We start from the raw sequence: 19,131 nt of genomic DNA, 5'->3' as shown, positions 1-19,131 counted from the left end.
TTCGCGATGTATACAATATTTATGCATAGGCATTCGTATGTGTAGGTGTATACGTACGTATATACGTATGCATATGTATACGAGTGACATGTCAGAGCAAGCGTAATTTCACGTTGTGAAGCAGCTGTTGCATTATAGCCCGATCAGTATGGGTATTGGTTCCTTCAGTTATCTCGCCGCTGTTGCAGCTGTTGCCACCTCTCTATGATACGACTTTCCATATTCGAATTACATAAATGCGATCGTCGTACGTTTATCTGTGATTAAAAGGCGGTTCAGGAGCGAAATCCATTACGAATGATGAAAATATGCATATATATATATATTTTTTTTTATACGGATTACAGAGTTGAAAAGGATCCTTTCACACACGAACGAAATTTCACACTTGTACATCGACCTAATTAGCGAGAGTTGGAAAAATGTGGAAGGTTGGAAGGTTTTTAACACTACAGGCTTGTCTGGTTTCAACGTAAACGTATTTCTAGAAGGCAATATTTATTTTAAAACTTGATTGTTGAAGTTGAAGAATATTCGAAAGTTTTCCGTAGATTGGAAATATCACGATGAATTATTAGGTCATAAATTTGCTAAATCAATTTTATACGCGATCGAAAGTCATTAATCTGTACTAATACAAGGAGATTAAGATCTTCAGATTCGAAAACTCAACGAATCCGAATAAACCAAGAGATGGAATTTCATATTCGATTATCGTTTAATCAGTTATACATATGCGACTACTTCAGTTTACCAAACATTTTTTTTCATCATATTATTAATATTTGTGAACGCACAGGTACATATTTTGTACGGTGTTTGAGTTTATAGTTACGGTAAAGTGGAACGTGAGACAATTTTTCACCATCATCATCGTCGTTACCATTATTATTTTCCCCTATTTCGTAAAGATACCGATTATTATTCAAATATTTCTTCTTTGAATTATTTATATCGTCTCATCATGGTATGTAGTTCATCACAATTCGAATTTGTATTTTTGAAGTCAATGGCGAATGAATCGCATATAAATTATGCCAACTTTCAAGAAAAACCATCGCAGGCATCGTTCGAAAACGATTAGGTTAATTACTTCAAAACAATATCTTGACCCAATTGCACGCTCATTGTCAGTTGGGGCAGCTGACAGTCGTAAGGTGTGAACAAAAAAAAGAAAGAAATTTTAAAAAATGATTACCAAACTACTAAATCTGCATTCGTAAAAATCATTTCTGTGCTGAATTTGCCGGGTTTTTCAGTTGCGCTTTGATACAGTGGAGAAAAAAATAAAATAAAAAATTTCTCGCGTCTCGTGAAAAAAACCACAACACAATGAAAATAAAAAAATGGCGATTGTGCGGTCATGTCGAGAATAGAACCACTTTTATAAATTATATAATACATAAGTACGTACATCGACAATGTATAAATATATATGTATACGTATAATATATGGCTGCAGGTTAAGGACCTCAATTATTTTCTCTCGCCTTATTTTTCTCGTTACTTATTCCTTGGAAGCCCCGCAAGTTGATTAGTTTTTTTTTCCTTCGATTTCCTGTTGAATTGCCGAAGTAAAAGAAGAAAAAGAACAACGTGACTCTGTGATTTTACACCAGCGAACTTGGGCGATCTTTGAAGTATAACTCTTGAAAAATACTTTATACCTAAATGTCGATTATGTTAAATATTTACACCTCCAACCGTTTGAAAACTGATCATAATTTTTCTTTGTTCTTTCTTTGTTTTTCAAGTAAACGCGTGTAACACATGTTACGGAAAAAAAAAAAAAAAAAACGACAAATGTCTGGAGAAGAAAAATTGTCGCCTTGTATCGAGTTTTCAACAAATCTTATCATTTTCACTATATTTTATCTTTTCTGTAAAGTTACAGATTTTTCTGCGAAAAAATGTCACGAATGCTTGTCATTTTTTTCCTCTCCGAAGAGCAATGCTGTGTAATATTCTGCTGTCGAATTAAAAAAAAAAAAAAAAAGAAAATAATATTGCTGTTGTTCAGTTTGCGTATACCTTATATGTATAATTCAAGAACGGAGGAAACTGCCTTGTTTGAACGACAAAGGCGTATGGGTTTAATCGTTGTATTTAAATCTCGAAAAGGCGGTGTTATAGCAATAAGGTGAACCCTGCAGGTGGTCAGCACTGCACGTGCGCAAAACGCAATCTGATTGTGAGTAATCTACCGCTGCTGCTGTTGCTACTTCGGGTGAATTAAATAATTCAAGTCCAACAAAGAGAACGAACAAAAGTAATCGCTGAAATGCATGAAGTACTGAAAAAAAATAGCTTCCGATGCTTTTGCATAAATTTACAATACTGTAAAACATGATCTCTAAACGGAAAGACTTCACGATGCGCATTATTTAATTCACGGGTAAAAATCTCGATCGTTATCACACAATTAATAAAGAAAAAAAAGAAATACTTATTTTTGTTTGCGAAAGGCTTATTCTGAAAGAAACTTTAGCCAATCTTGCTGACATGAGAGTTAAAGTTACCCCAAAAACTTGGTTTGAAGAGAAAAAAAACATGCTTTCGGAGGTGACAAACGAGTGTCAGTGAGAATTTTGTACGTATAATTTTTTGAAATTTTTCAACACCGAAAAATAATTCCATGAATTATTTAAGTCTCTAATAAAATTCAGAGTCCCGTTTCAGAGTTGGAACAATTGCTGAAAATTTGTTGAACTAAATCAGAAATGGTAAGGTTAGACATTGGTTGGGTTCGAATAGAATTCCCCATACGTATAATAATATAGGTGTAGTTATAATACGTCAGCTTGACGTCGAGTTGTGCGTGTTTTAATTGCTTGTTATACTGTCACTGAAAAATTTACTGTCGATTCAATTGTGGCATGTCCTCCAGCTCAATGCCAGCAGATGTCTGCGCTATGTATGTGGATAATAGTACGTACACCTCAATACCTATTTGAAATTGACTATAAACCTTCAAAAACGAATCCTTCAAATCTATGAGTGTGTATTATTGAGGATGAAATGAGTCCTTCGTTCTCGAGGTTTATGTCATATAAGAAAGTAAGGAATTCTTTTTCGTATCTTATCTATTAATATTATTTATGACGTAAATCAATTCCAAGTTCCAATCTAAACGCACTTGGTCAAATATTGTTAATTCTCTCGAATAGTGTAAAATTTGTGCGTTGTTTTTCCACCTGTAAAATACAAGAGGTTTAAATATTATATTACACACATGTGAGACATTCCATGCCAATACGACTAGTTTTCACCTCAGAAGTTTTATTCTGGTTAAAATATTTTCAGGTAATAGTAGCGCCTCTAAAATCTCTAAAAATTTTTACCTATTCGTGCAACGGTTTTTGAGTAATACGTATCCGAAAACATTTGTCGTTTTGAAATCCGTTCCACGATGGATTGATTTTTTGTTTTATTTTATTTTATTTTACCATTGGTCGATTCGATACAGGATGGCCTTTGCGTATCTCGATATTTGCGAATTGAAAGTGCAAATAAAATCGATCTATCGATCGATCGCGCAGCGACTGAGCGTTTCGGTTCGCCCGACACGCTCCGTTTGTTTATTACCCGTGAGCCGAGTAGTTACTGCTCGATCTACGTCGCCGGCACCACGTGATCATCAACCTACCACTTTCTCCTCCGGCTTTCAAATTTCTTATTTTAACTTGCCTGTCTACCCGTGCCAGTGTTTGCCGCGGTATGTCTAATACGCAGGGTGCAGGTTGCATTGAAGCTTTTCAGCAAGGAGATCAAGCTGTCTGCAATTACTTACGAAGCCTTTCCGGTATAATTACTATTGTTAAGATGGTGGCGGGAAGATTCTTTTAGACCAGAATTATTGGATCACATATTCCGTTATTGTAAACGTTATTTTCTTTTTTGGAGATGTAAATTTGAAAAACTGGCGATTTTGAAAAATTAACGACGGAGGCAGGAATCGAACCTGGTATCTAGAGATGCTTGACCGGAGCCTTACTCCACTAGACCACCTAGCCGCCCTGACTCTGTTGTCGTTAATTCCTCTCATCACCAGTAAGTTCAAATTTGTTTTCTTGTGCTTTATATGTGTGAATAGAAAGTTTTCGTCTCTGGAGCACCTGATGTAAGAATGTATATAGATGATTGTTTACATGTTGGAATCTTACGCTTCTAATGGGAAGCACGCAAGACGGTCAAAACCGTCTAATAAATGTTATTTTCTTTTCCTCGATGCCTGAGAAAAAAATCGTTAGAAATGTTTCGAGTACAAGGTTTTTTCGTGTTTTTTCGTATATGCCACCCTGAGTCGACTTAATGTTACAAAATAGAAGTTCAACAGCTTGGACGATGCTCACTGTACCGTGATATTTGTCAAATCAGCCGAAAACGATCAGCTGATCAACTAGCGCGCCGCCATATTGCCCTGATTCCTGTCTACCCTCATTAAGTAAGATCTCGATACCCAATTGACTTAATTACTCTCGCAATATCCGTTTTGTGATTGTTTGTTGTGAAGCAGTTGTTCAACTACTGAAACCATTTAAAGGTGAATTTTTTTCAATAATTAATTATTTAAGCATAGTTAATAGTTATAACCTTTGAACGAATTTCGCTCAAGGTACACGTTTGTAAAGAATTCCATTCTCTGCCAACAATAAATGCTTCCGGGATCAACCTGCGAGGATTACAACTTTTTTCCTCTGTATACAAGCTTTTCAGGCGGGAACAAAAAAAAAAAAAAAATGTTTCTTTCATCCAAAATTCCCCCACATACACATGCGTATTTATACCTGTGTATACAGGTTTAGATAAAGGTATAGATAAATTCACTCGCCGTGTGTGACTTGACGTTTGGCAACGGCATCTTGTTCAGTCTCTACGTAACAATGACGTGACTGGCTCGTTCAGCAAATAAACGAGCATCATATCACATATGTACAATCCGTGTTAAATACCTGAGATGTATGCAGCCATACTCAGTGCGGTGAATTCTGACCATTTGAACATAGCTTAACCTAACCTAATCTGACCTAACTGAGCGTTTCCCGGTTGAGTGATGGTCTGAATCCAACACGCCAAGCCTATACAACCTATAATAATACATAAGGCGGTGCATACTGTATAAATACTCGATTGTCGTTATATATATGGAACTGTGTTATAACTACCCACCTCAGATCTAAAGGAGGACATCTGATGGACTGACCTGCCTCACGGTTCTTTTTTACAGTTATTATTACGATTATTCATGCTAACTTTCCTTTTTTTTTATTTTTTTTTAATGTATCGGGTAAGATACACAAAAGAAAAGATCGAGGCTGGGGTCGAAGAGATCAGAAACACTTATGTTGGAATTGATTGTTTTACCGAAAAATTCGGTCGGTCGTATTTCACACTTTTTGCGTCCTCCTGAATAGTGAAATAGCTAGAAATATTGATTTTGAAACATTACAAATCTAACTGTAGCCGATTATCAATCGCTTTGAGGTTATAGCGGATTAAAAAATTTGGCCAAGATTTCGTTTCCCGCGAAAAGGAAAAAGTGTGAAATACGATTTGTGGAACCGGTCGGTAAAATAGGAACGTTCGAAATGAGGTTATGCGTTACACTATGTTATGATGTAGCAAGGCATCGACGATTACGCCTTCGGCACTGGTTTAACACGTGACGCAGCTACGCAGGATTCGCGCGCGCATTTTTTTGGTTTACCCCATACGGAACTATGTATCAGGCATTATGTAGGCGCAGGTTTGATATCGCGTAATAAATCCGCACTCTGTCATGTCTCTACCGAGAAAACAGGAAATCTTTGCTGCCGTTCCGCGTTGTGCGACCTTTGCCTCTGTTTTGCCCCCCCCCCACCCCCCCCCCCACCCCCCATCTCCGTCAACTTCTCGTTCGCTTTCTCGCTCTTTTTGTATCGCCAACACACGCTTAATACGTCTGACAAATGGAAATCGTCATTTACTGTACAGAACACATACACATGATCTGTGTGAATTAATATGTGCGTGTAAATATGTCTATGGATACAGTATTTGCAAGTGTACTGTTGCAAGACAAGCCGTGGACCACTCATATTATATGTATACATATATGTACATACATACCTATGCGCGTGACGGCGTTGAACGTCACTTTTTCAGCCTTCAAAACTATGTACACTATTATTGCAATTATTACATACACGCGTGCACGACTAATATTTATTATATCATCGACGATGCGAGAATTATAATGCGCACTCGGTGTTTTGAACATTTTTCACATACACGTATAGGTACGTGTTGTATACAGAAATTTATTATTATAGCTATAGATACCTCTGCGTTTAGAAATTGTAGGAATACATAAAACCGTCAATATCGTCATTGTTTATTTTCTTTTTCTTTTTTCAATCCAATTTCATTGTGAAAATAATACACATGTCAACTTTGTCAAATGATTTTTTTCTTTTCAAACAGATGAGAATCACAAAAGTTACATTAACAGGCGTTATACGTGTATCTCTTCGTAGTAATGTACTGTGACGTCATTGCACAGTATTTTACTACGAAATGGTGCAGAAATCTGGGTTTTCCAGGTGAGAACAGAAGTGCGAAGTTAGGTTAGGTTAGCTTGGGTATATCGAATAACGACGTCACAAAAATGGCGGACAAAAAAGATCGTTTCATACACCTCTGACCTTAAAATTGACAGTAGGTTTCAGACATTCGACGTAACAATTTGGGAAATTTTTTCTCTTGAATTCACGCGGGTAAACGCCTTTGCAATTTATGACGCAGTAGCCAGAAAAATCTTGCATTTAACAAACACATCTCTGGTAATAATATCGTTACGATGTGTTACGCCGTCGCGTCGCCGTAATACGCAATACCGGACTCAGGACTGACGTCAGTAGGCGTCATGGAGATATCCGGTATTCATACATGTGCCCGGTTGGCCGTTGTTATTGTCACCATCGCCGATATCCTGTTGCTGTTGTCTTCGATGGTGCGATTATTGTTATGGATAAAGTTGTTATTTATATTTATGGGTTTAATTTGGTAATCATTGTGAAATGCTGCAGTTATTGGGTAAGTCGGTGAAAAGATAATAATTATTTATTTTACAAATAATGTATTCATAATTACGGAATACTAAGTCTAATACAGAGGAGTTCCTTGGGTCGCTAATTACGAATCTGATCTCTAAATTTGACATTTCAAAATATCGGATCCAATATGGCAGATCAAAATCCAGAAAGTCACTTGATTTTAGTGGAACTTGATACGTGAAGGTATTTGAGGTCGCTGATTACGAATCTGAACTCGAAATTAAAAAGTTCAAAATGATTGATCCAATATGGCTAACCAAAATTCCAAAAGTCACTTAAAGCTGTCATATGGAGTCTACCATTTTGATTTTTCTTAATTTCGAGTTCAGATTCGTAATTTCCGACCTCGAAACTCCTTGGCTACCGAGTTTTATCGAAATCGAACGACTTTGGAGTTTGGTCCATCGTATTAGATCCGCCATTCTGAATTTTCAAATTTTGAGTGCAGATTCGTAACCAGCGATCCAAAAAACTCCCCTGTATTAAATTTTATCTAAAGTGTGTCGCGTAGATTTACTGTGTCCCTGAAAGGGTTAAATGCGAGGTTGAATGGCAAAACCCATCCTTTTGCGGGCACGCGTTAGAGTTGAGACAAAAATCTGAAAAACTAGAGAATTATTTTTGAATCATTCGGAATTGATTTCGGGGGTGAGACGATCGAAATTCAAAAATGACTTTTTTAAGGACCACCCTAATGCATATATGCATGCGATGGATAATATAAATCGTTGAAAGATTCACAACGATTTACGTTTCGTAATAATTGAACTTATATATTGTATGTATAATGAATATAAATATCGATCACGAGGCATTCCGGATGGCATAAAACGTTACAGGCATCGCATAGCATGAGCGTTATATTTGTATGAGTTTCGACCACATAATCGAGACCTTGCAGATCGAAAATACTTGTATTGACAATATCCGCTGACCGTTAGTAGGGTGTTGGTTACAGGGGAATGGAGAGGAGAAAAGAAAAAGAAATTGAAATATATTTATAGTGTCTGATAAACTGAATATTTCAACTGGACCTTCCTGTTTTAACCACACATTTTGCGAGTTTTACCGAACATTTTTTATACTTCGTCACTCATTATCTAAAAAATTAATTCCCTTCAACACCAAATCGTGATCACTTCCCATAATAATTGATGCAATGTTCAAAAAAATGTGCAAATATACAATTTGCTGAATTTGTCGGTAAAACAGGACAAACCCTCTCAAAAAAATTGTCCAATTTTTGTTGATAGTAACGAATGACCAAAAACATTATGCATGTTTTAACACATTTAAGTTGTGTTTAATACGTATACTATATACCATTAGTGATGCAATATTTTCGACACGTGGATTGATGAAACCAAAGTAAAACATTTTCGTATGTTTAAATCAATATCATGCAAACAAAGAAAACATCTTGACGAGTTTGTATATAATGTGCATATATATACACACATACATATATATATATATACATATATGTATTATCATATCAAATGAAATATACATGACGAGGAAAATATGTTAATTAATTTCTATTTCTGCCGCTTGACTTGATGATTCTGATTACGGTGTTTAAGGCCGTAACTCGATATTTTTTTAATCATTAATCAAATTTAGCAGCTTGTGATAAGTGGATAAAACTTATGTGACATAATTTTCACGTTTCTGACTTCATAATTTTTCACTCGAAATTATTTGTAAACAAGAAAAGTAAAAGAACGACACGCAAGAATATCCTAATCGTAAGCGAAAACTTGTCGGTAATACAAATTTTTTTAATAAATGTTTGCGTTACAGTTGATATATACTTTGATTGTGAGTGTATAAAATTATTATACCTACTGAAAGTTGACCTAAAGAAATTTCCTCCATTTCGAAAGAACTTTGATCTTCCTGTTTTCATGCCCGAGTCACGCAATTGATTGCGGATATTTTCACGCGTGAATGCATATACGTATACATGTACATATTTATAAAACGAGCACGTCGTGTAACTCCTAATTAACCGTTAGGCACACGTGCGACACACGAACATTTTGTTCGTCACTGTAATTATGCAGAAAAAAAAAATTTCTTCCAAGGGCTGGTGATTAATTTTTTGTAAAAAAAAAAAAAAAAACAAATACTTGTATCTTTTTATCGACAGATTTTTAACCCGACTGTACATCTCGCATATCCTTAAGAGCACATGTTTCCCATAACGTAAGAGATCCCGTATTGAAGCAGCATGTGGAACAAGTTGAGGTTACCCGCGAGCTTCCGGTTTTCTGTCGTTGGTATTAAAATAACATCTACCCTAAGCCGCGGGGCGTATGTTGTTTCGAATCGGTGCAACTGGTAAACCCGGCATTCGGAAGATCGTAAAGTTCTCTCGGCGGATTTCCTCCTCGCGATGCTTCTTGATAATGCGTTGTGGGAAACGAGTATATGATTCACCCTGAACACCGGAAAATTTACTCTCGTGATCGGCATCTCGCTAATAAATTCAAAGAATCATATAACCGACCGTTGTTTCGGTATCTCACTAGTATTTTCCACTTTCAAACATCAATCTGCAGTTTTCCGTTTTAATATTCTGTTTTTGTCGCAATAATTATAACAATCGTCTTTATATTTTATCGATCTTGCCACTGACTCGTATCAATTCGTCCTCTTGGTTATGTATGCAATTACAGAAATAAATACCACACCTTTACCTGTCATTTCTGCACGCGTCATTAAGAATTGCAATTCTGCATGTTTGTATATTCAGGGCACATACCTCAGACACAGTTTTTATATATCGTATCATGGGGTTGAAGTCCGTAACGTTGACGTGAACAAATATTATCACCTTGATGTTCGGTTAGTTTATATACCGTGCAATTATCAAAACTTCAGCCGATGGCAAGAGGAAAGAGAGAGTTAATTAATAATCAAACAACGGAACTTTATGCTGTTGATACCATTATTATTATTACTATCATTAATACCAAACAATATCACTGTTACATACCACTATTACTGCTATCACTTATGCCGATGTTACGACTGTTATTAATACAATAACGTGATATATGAAACTGCTCAATTTTTTCTTACACATTTTTGCCGTGAATTTCAGGCTCGTCGATATGTTTTTAGATATAGCCGATTTTTCTGTTTTCCTCGCACCCCTCACTGAAGTTGATCGACCATTTTCAATGTTTTAAAAATATTGTTTCAGGGCACGGTGACACTTACAAAACGTATTGAGGAGGTCAGATTGCTCGAGTCACGGAAGAGTGCTCGGCTCGCCGATCAGGACACGGATTTTGCTCGGCTCGCCGACATGGCTGGGGATCGTAAGAGAGCCTCTTCACACTCGATCGACGTGCCCCACGTCATAGGGTGAGTTGCATATCAGGTTTATCACCATGTAGATTTTGTTTTTAACTCGTCTCATAAGATTTCCGAAGTTGATGTGCGGTACGAAAAAATGGTGTTTGACACGTCAAATTTTTCAGTTTTAAGGGGACCCGGTGGTCTAGCGCACGAAAATGACACCTATTTTCACGATTTTTTTTTTGCTATTAAAAATAAAAAAAACGATGTTCTAACTTTTCGAGCTTATTACTACGTTTATTAATCATACAAAAAATTTTTTTTTTCCTTTTAAAAACAATATTTATTATTATAAAAATGCCGCTAAAGATGACCCTCTTGAAAAATCGGATCCGGACTGCGGAGGTGATTTCGAGACTTCTACTCATCAGAAACAAAAAATTCAAAGACATTCTTAATCAGAAAGAGTGCAGTTATGGTCGGAACTAGAACAAATCGAAAAAATTGAAAATTGACAAAATGGCGGGCGTTGAAAAAAAAAGTTCGCAAAATCGGGTTTTTTTTCACTAGTTTTTTAGTGTAAACAATAGGAAATTATTGAAATAAAATTATGATTCTATTTCCGACGATAGCCATACATGTTGTGAACAACATATCCAAATTTCAAGTCATTCGGTTGAATAGTTTTTTATTTTCACCCCTGCCGTGCCGAAAAAAGTCGTTTCGAGATAAATGAGTTTAAAGTTTGAGGTACAGATATTTTTAAAAATTGAGCAAATTTTGAATACTTACAGTTAATCCGCGATTCCGGCACCATAGAGGATCCCTTCGGAACGTTTGTATTCCGAAGGGATTATATTGTATTCGGTTACAAATGTAAAGGTAAAATGCGGAGAAGGGTCGGGACAGCTGCCGCGCTCCGAGTGCTGAACCCGTTAGGAGCGCGCTGACCGCTCTCTACCTGGAAGGGCTGTAGAAGCTATAATATTGGGAATTTCCGCATGAAAATTTCACAGTATATTCTTAAGATACTATACTTTCGAAATATCGAAAAAAAAAAAAATCAATTTTTTGAAATTTCTAGACCACCGGGTCCCCTTAAGTTACCTTTTCTCAATTTGTACAATACGAAACTGTGTTACACATTTCGAAAAATCTTGGGAAATGATTCTTATCATTTCTTAAGATCTTCCTGATGCCGCTGAATTTTTTCACATCATTCGATGTGAAAGCGTCATCCGAATGAAAAAAGAAAAACGTTTTCTCAAAAAATACTCAGGTTGATATATCTTATCGAATACCTTATATTAATAATATAGACATATTATGACGCTTTACTCGTGAGTTTATGCATTGAGCATGTACACGGATATATGTATATATATCCGACAAACGCAATGCGATGCATCATTAATACGTCACTACACAGACGCAAACAATAATATTGATCAGTTGCCAGCTGCTTCTTTACTTCATGCCACGTATACAAGTTTCTCATTTCTTTTCGCATTGTTTTGTATCAGTATAAAAGGTGAAATAATTTGACATGTATGTTGTATCGTGTTTCTGAAAAATTTCTCTTCAAAATCAAATTCACCTATTTCATAATTTTTAAATGTTTGTTATACAGAATCGTTAAAACGACTCAGAATTATGTCAAACGATTGAACATTGATTATTTATGTATGAAAAATCATCGCACAGCAAAAACCGATCTAACTTTAGAGAATCCTTCGAAGAGTTTTAAAAAAGATGGAATTGAAAAATTGTCTGAATAGTCATACCACAAAAAGCCTTGCATAAAAAAAAATGGAAAAGTTAAAATTGGTCATTTAGAAACGCTAATATTATCTGAATATAAATTTCAACCAGATTAGATATCTCATTACAAACAGTCGAGATCCGTGATCTCAAACCTCTTGTAGTCAGTCAGTCACTCAGTTAGTCAGTCTGAGGTTCCTTTAAAGCTGTCGACTTCTTTGACCTGGTCCTTTTAACCGTCTATAAAGTAGTCTAGACGCATGTCTGCGCCCTAGCTAAACCCGCCCCCCTCTTTCCTCCCCGCCCCGTCTCGTCGTCTAGTTCCATTTTATTTATGAAGGTCCTTTCACACGAAATCTTATCATACCCATGTTCAAGGTAAAGGACGTTCCACCGTTCAGGCACAGAAGAATTATCGTTTTTATTAACCCGCAGGATCAATGACGTCTCGGAAATTTCACCCGAAAAACCTGAAACTCTCAATTTTATATATTATTGCATGCTGTAAACGTGCAGGCTAACCTCTAAAAATTTTACATTTTTGTGAAAAGTTCAATTTTTGTGGCCGAGCCGTAGAATCGTTGCTAGATCATACGTTATAGATCTATATGCTGAACATATTCATATACCTATATTCCACATTTTCATTCCGATGTTGTATCAGTTCTTTTCCGGTAAAACGGAACAGCTGAGTCTTCGCCAGTTTTTACGATCCAACGACTTTCTCTTTACCTAATCCTGATCAGCTGACGTTGTTATGGTTTCACCGGTTGTATAGGGTGTTCCATGTTAAGTAGAATTGTCAAATATCTCAGGAGCAATAATTGGGGTCACGGGGAAATTCTTTAGTCGAAAGTTTGAGAGCTTTGAGAGAGACATCAAATGGTACTGTCCACAATCTCTTCAGTGATTTCGGTAAGGAGAGATCGAGGTTACCATAGAATTCCTTTATCGGAAACCCATAGATTTTAGTAATCAATGTCATAGATGGTCTTCCGATGAATCCAAACAAAAAATAGATTCTTTGATCAATTTCTAAAATTCAGGAGTCACGGCACGTTTAAGGTCGCTCAATTGCGAACAGCCGTATTTCTTCGGTTCTAACCGTTTTGGAAAATACGTCCTTGCTTGTTCATTAATGCTGATGAAATTGTGAAATAAAATTCGGCAAACTGAATTATTTGATCAAATAACTGCTGTAAGAATTTTTTTTCTGTGATTTATTACGGGTTTGTTGAGTTCTCAAATCTAGAGATCCTATAACCTACCTATGATGGAAAAATTGCTTTCAATTTTGCATATCTCCGTCATAAATTCGGTCGCCTAATAATTTGTTGTGAAATTTGAATCTTTCCATAATTTTTAACACACCGTTAGTTTGTCAACAAATTTTGTCTTCTGAAAATATGTTTGATTTGCTAATGAAGGCTTTCAACAGTGTTAAGAATTTGATTTTGTCAACTTTTTTCTCTTATCTGTAGGTCGATAACATAATCTAAAACTCGTCATAACTGAAAGGATCATGATTCAATTCTTATGTACTAAAATATTAATTTCTTCTGTCGTAACGGATGTTATGGACTGAACTACCTTAAATCAGATCTCATAACGCCCTATTGCGTAGGATCCGTTACATCGTCGGCTGGCGAAGGGCCAACTGGTACTACAGAATGGCTTGCCGGAAATACCTCTCTACAGTGTTTTCATATATGATCTGCACAATCACGAATGCAGCCAAGGCCAGCACAGGGCGTTTCGTTAACGCTACACGTGTCGAGGCATACGTATAGGCACATTCTTGCCGGCAAGAGGATGTTTTACTATGGCCAATTCAAGTCACTATGTCGCTAAAACAGATTCTCAAACATGCTGCTAGATCGCACTTTATATTTGATAATATTTCGTCAAGAGTCTGGGAATCTAAGGACCTGGATTGAATTGAAGGAATTTCGAGTTACTGGGTTAGTCGAAACGCGTCAGTGAAATTCAAATGACTTTGAGTAACTGCACTTGAATTCAACTGATTTTAATTTACTTAATAAGTGAGTTCGTGAACGAGATGGTATCGAGTGGCTTCAAGTTTCTTCGTGAAGTCAGAAGACATCGTTCCAATTCAAACAATTTCTAGTGAGTTTATGTGACTTGAAAAAACTTGGGTTACATTTAAGCAATTCCATGGAGTCAGAAGACTAATTGAATTCAAATAACTCCAAGTCACTTGACGAGATCAAAATGGAAACCTTGATCAAATACAAATTGGGGTTCGTGATATTGCGGCATTGCAGAAGGCGAGAACACAAAACGCGTTCGTAAAAGGGAAAGGGCTTCGCGGAAGTATAGGTATTGCGTCAGATCCATTAACTGGTGGTCCTTGGTTCGAGAGTGAGATCAATCATCCTTAAGCGAAGGTATGAATATGATGGTAAGACCACAGGTCAAGTTCAGCAGCTATAATCGAAAAATGTACTGCTTTCAGCCATAAAGAAGCTCGCTTATGAAATTTTGAGGAATACTCTGATTGCCAGAAATCAATCATTCGATGTAGAATAACCGACCTTCGAGAATATTCCTCAGCTCTTTTTACCCATTTTTTACTTAGCATATTAGCGTGAGTAAACTCTAATCGCTGACATATAAATATGTTAACAGCGCGCGTACCGAAATGAATTTCTCTCTGCATTATGCGCCCATCATCGTTTCCTATACCAGAGAATGCAAATTGAACTTGCGTGACGTAATCATAGGCCAGAGCTTACCTTGAGGTGCAAGGTTAGACGGTGACCGCGACAGCTAAACTCGTGCATATGTATATGTAGGTGTACAATTTGCGTACGCTTATACATGGAAATGTACGAAGCCTTAGATTGATTTTGACACATTCAAGGTCACTGATGGCATCTGTTTCCCATGTCGAGCAAGTGGTAGCAGACTACACCAGTGACCTTGAATGTGTCAATATTAATCTAAGGGTCTGTACATGTATAAACCGGTTATTTGGGTTCTAATTTCCATGTCGGGTCTGAAAATTAGTCTCTTTTACACCGCACTGGTCATACGTCTCTTAAATTATACCTTATGGACGTTTTCGTTTATCGACTCTGTGCTCGGTGAACTCATATTATTCGATTTTTTGTAAGTTTCTCTTAAAAAAACGTGATAGCAAGATACGGCAGGTAATTTTATTATCACCGAAATCCTTGATAATGCAATATCGGGTCACATTGGACGATTAGCTGATACCTTTAGTTTGTAAATTCAACAAATGTCATGGCAATTTCTTGGCGTGTGGCTTAATTCGAATGAAATGAATTGTGTGTTTTATTTACAGTCCATTTATGGTCGAAGCCAATCGATTAGTCCCGTCCAAGTATCATGAAGCCTCAATATATAGACAAACTCGCACACAAATATATCTAAGTCAAGAGTTTTTGGTGCCGCCACAGTGACTCGGTATGGAAAATAGTGAATTCAAAACAGAAAAACCTTTGTGTTCCACATTTAATCCATCCCAACCGATTTCCAAGGCATTCCAGGCTGCTGCTCATCTTCTTTTTATCTTTTCTAGCCCCTCTTTAGAAACTCTCTTCTAAGATCACTGTAAATAACGTAGTATCACGATAACGTTGACTTATATAACATAATGTTCCTTCCTTCCCTTGCACGTGTTTACAAATTTCACAAATGTCATTAGCTTTCTAAAGTCCACTTGACGCTGCTCACAGTCGGTATATACATACATATGTGTTTCAGTAAACTAGATCATCGTTTATTGTCATCTAAGTACCGAGCGTATCAACTGTCAAAATAATATTGCTCTATACATTTTTGTGGCTGATATTATTTGGCATTAATGATTCGACGACGCACACCTGCAGAAAACTTTCGATAAAACCTAATGAAATGTTGATATTAGTTTGTTTACAACTATTCTTTTTAAACTTACCGTGTGGGGGTGACAACGAGAGAAAGAAATAAAGAGATAGAAGGCGAACTGGGTCGTACAAATAAAAGCATCGTCTGGTGGCACGCGCACACTTAAAGTTCACTGCACCTCATAACCTGGTTCTATACATCGTATCTAAATACTTTCGTCTTCATCAAATTACGCTATTGGTGCGATTCGTCATCCAGTGCTGCCTGCACTTCGATTTCTTTGTAAGATTCTCTACTGGAAAGTCAAGATGCTCTCGATTCAAATTTATTCCTTTGTCATGTTCATTATACTACTTCAAGTCAATTGTCAACTTTATTTCCACTACGAAGGTGTTATGTAGTTTAGCGAATATTTGAATAATTTTGTGTTAATTTAGAGCTTTTTCGCTAACTTCGGGAACGCGACTAACGTATTTCCTCAACACCCAGATAGCAAGTAAGGTTCTACCGCAAATTTCGGAACGCAATTTGGGATCTTCGACTGTTTCTTCGAAAGACGTGAGGCTTGGACATTATGTTCGTAGGTAACCGACCATCATGAATACGCTTGCAATTCTCTCGTGGACGTCCCCATCGCTCGACCTTGTGGCCTACGTAAAAGATGACGAAGACGCGCTGCCGTCTAGAATCCAAACTATTGCGTAGCCTAGAACTTTTAGTACCTCTAATAATAACCTACCCATCCGCGCTCTGATTCGCACGAACAATAGACGACAGCAGTGACAAACCTGGGTTGTAGGGTAGGTAGGCAGGCAAAACTGATTTCGATGCACAACAGTTAATCGCCGTAATCACTTACCTCTTTGGAACATCCATCCACGCCTCTAACGACGACGACGTCTTACTTTCATGCAGCTTGTTCTTTCATCGTCCCAATGCTTAAACGTTGAAAGCCAACCTGAACTGCTCAATTTTTATTCCATCCGAAATTAATCATAACTTTTCGTCACTTTCAAGCCCAAGAACATTGAGGTGATCAAAGTAGTCAAACTGTGTTTCCGTACAACAACCAAATGCGGTTTTGGATTTTTCTCCGTGAAGGCTACCTCAACTTTACACCTAGAATTTATTGAGGTCAGTCTAATATCGATTCGAGTGAATTCTTCGTATGTTTTATCGAGTATGTATGTTTTACATGGGAAATCGTTTCTATCCACGTTCTTCTGGTTCATGTACACATACATCTCTATTCTCTTCTTAATTTTGAAGAGATGTCTCGTTGTACTAGTCTTCATCTCGATAAATTGGGTCACCCAAATCTGAGCTCCCATAATTTGGTAAAAACAAATACTGGATCACTTACCGAGAAGGCATTGGAGAAGCAGTATTATGCTGTGTTCGAACAGTCATCATTTATTGGTCTATGACATTCGGAAGCGAAGTTATCGACTGTTTTGCATGGCAAAACATAGTTTTAGTGCAACATTTTACCCTATCTCAATTTCAACGCATCGTAGCTCCGTTAAAAACGTTCTCAAGATTTTCAAATAATTCGCCACTTTGTTCGTCGTTAACCTTGTCGAAGGCCACCTCTTGTGCTATGATTACTCATAATTACTCTAATTTTCGATGGATTTCAATATTTCGAAAACTATCCTATCTAGGAAATCTTAAAGCATGCTGCGAATTGTTTGAATTTTCTTGACAGAAATGCAGTGCGCTAAAGTTGAGTTATGGGCAAAAATTGCGTTGATACTACGTTTCCAAAGGAAAACCAGCCGAGATAACGCTGCTTCGAAATTACGTAAGAGAATGAACGAGAATTGCTCGGAATTAGAAAACTCCAACGTTTTTTAACGCTAACATCGTTATAAATGCTGTAGCATTTCTTTCCTCCTTAAGTTACCGGCCTTCAAATCCAGGTCCCCAATTAATTGGGACAAACAGTTGCGGTGATTCTTCTTCAGCACTTGAAATAAATGCCAATCCTGAATGAAAATTTACATTCGCTTCTCTCTCCGCGCAGAGTCTCATCGTCATCACAATGGAATTACGATTGACAGCGTTTTTCGAATAACCTAATTAGAAACTCCAGTATTTGGAAAGCATCGAGGGGTTAATTCTGGCCTGCCCGTCGCATCCTCCGCTTCTGCAGCATCGGAGAGCCTCGGATACCGTACAAATATATTATATCGAAAATTCACGTTGGGTCGGGTTGCGTAATGTAACTTGGTCGATTCGCGGCAAGCCGCGCTGGGTCCGCTGGCTCACAGAGAATTGGGTCAATCAATACGAACTCGGTGGGTATATGGGTCAGGTGCATCACGCTATGTAAAACCCAAGTCTGCGCACAATGCATACCGGTCGTCTGTACATTGTTTTATCTCTGCCGCCCTTATCGGTTCTCTATCACAACTCGATTGATCCGATTCTAGCACTTACTCTTTCATTAATTGTAAGTGGAAGATTTTGTATCTGCGTTACATGCACTTAAATAACAAAAAAAAAAAAAATCGAATTTACACACGGAGAGGAGAAATAGAACAGATTTTACTCAAAACTGCAAGAAAAGAGGAACACTTCAGGATTTTTGGTTAAAAATATCCATGTCAACTATATTTCTTACTATATATGTAGCAGATTTTACTCTGGACACAGTGATTTTTACTGATTCTACAGTAAATTCTGCACGTTACGCAGTCTATTTTATCAAAAAACCTGATGTGTCACTTTTTTCCTGCAGTTTTGAGTAAAATCTGCTCTTTTATTATCTTCGTGCAGGGTGTGCAATTTATACGGGATACGGTGTTGTGAATTTTTTATCAGATAGTTGCACTAATGCCCAATAAAATCTTACAGTTCCAGAATTTTTGAAAAAATTATTACTCTTACAATAAAATATACACTGAGCATAAAGCGGAAACACGTGTATTTTAATACGAGGAAATCCAACGTGGTACGGGCTGGGGTTGGAGTTGAGATAAAAATCTGGAAAAATTAGGGAATTAGTTTTGAATTATTTGGACCCGAATTTGGAAAAAATTCGTCCGAGCCCTAAATAAGGATCACTCTAATATATTATAGCTATGAAAGT

General features: G+C 37.0%; 1 protein-coding gene across 3 annotated transcripts in view; it reads left to right on the top strand.

Moving 5' to 3' along the window:
- Positions 1-19,131, top strand: part of LOC124298190 (zinc finger protein 395) — an 84,689-nt gene that overhangs the window by 19,499 nt on the left and 46,059 nt on the right. For 2 of the 3 annotated variants that reach the window (XM_046749879.1, XM_046749881.1), the window contains exon 2: positions 10,306-10,469. In XM_046749879.1, coding sequence (XP_046605835.1) covers positions 10,306-10,469 — 164 coding nt within the window. Of the gene's footprint in view, positions 1-6,912; positions 7,075-10,305; positions 10,470-19,131 lie in introns of those variants that run through there. The other variant, XM_046749880.1, reaches the window with a different exon arrangement.

The sequence above is a fragment of the Neodiprion virginianus genome, chromosome 2 (assembly GCF_021901495.1).
Source record: "Neodiprion virginianus isolate iyNeoVirg1 chromosome 2, iyNeoVirg1.1, whole genome shotgun sequence".
Lineage (NCBI taxonomy): Eukaryota > Metazoa > Arthropoda > Insecta > Hymenoptera > Diprionidae > Neodiprion > Neodiprion virginianus.
Note: the sequence above shows the minus strand (reverse complement) of the source record. Positions and strands in the feature narration are given on the sequence as shown.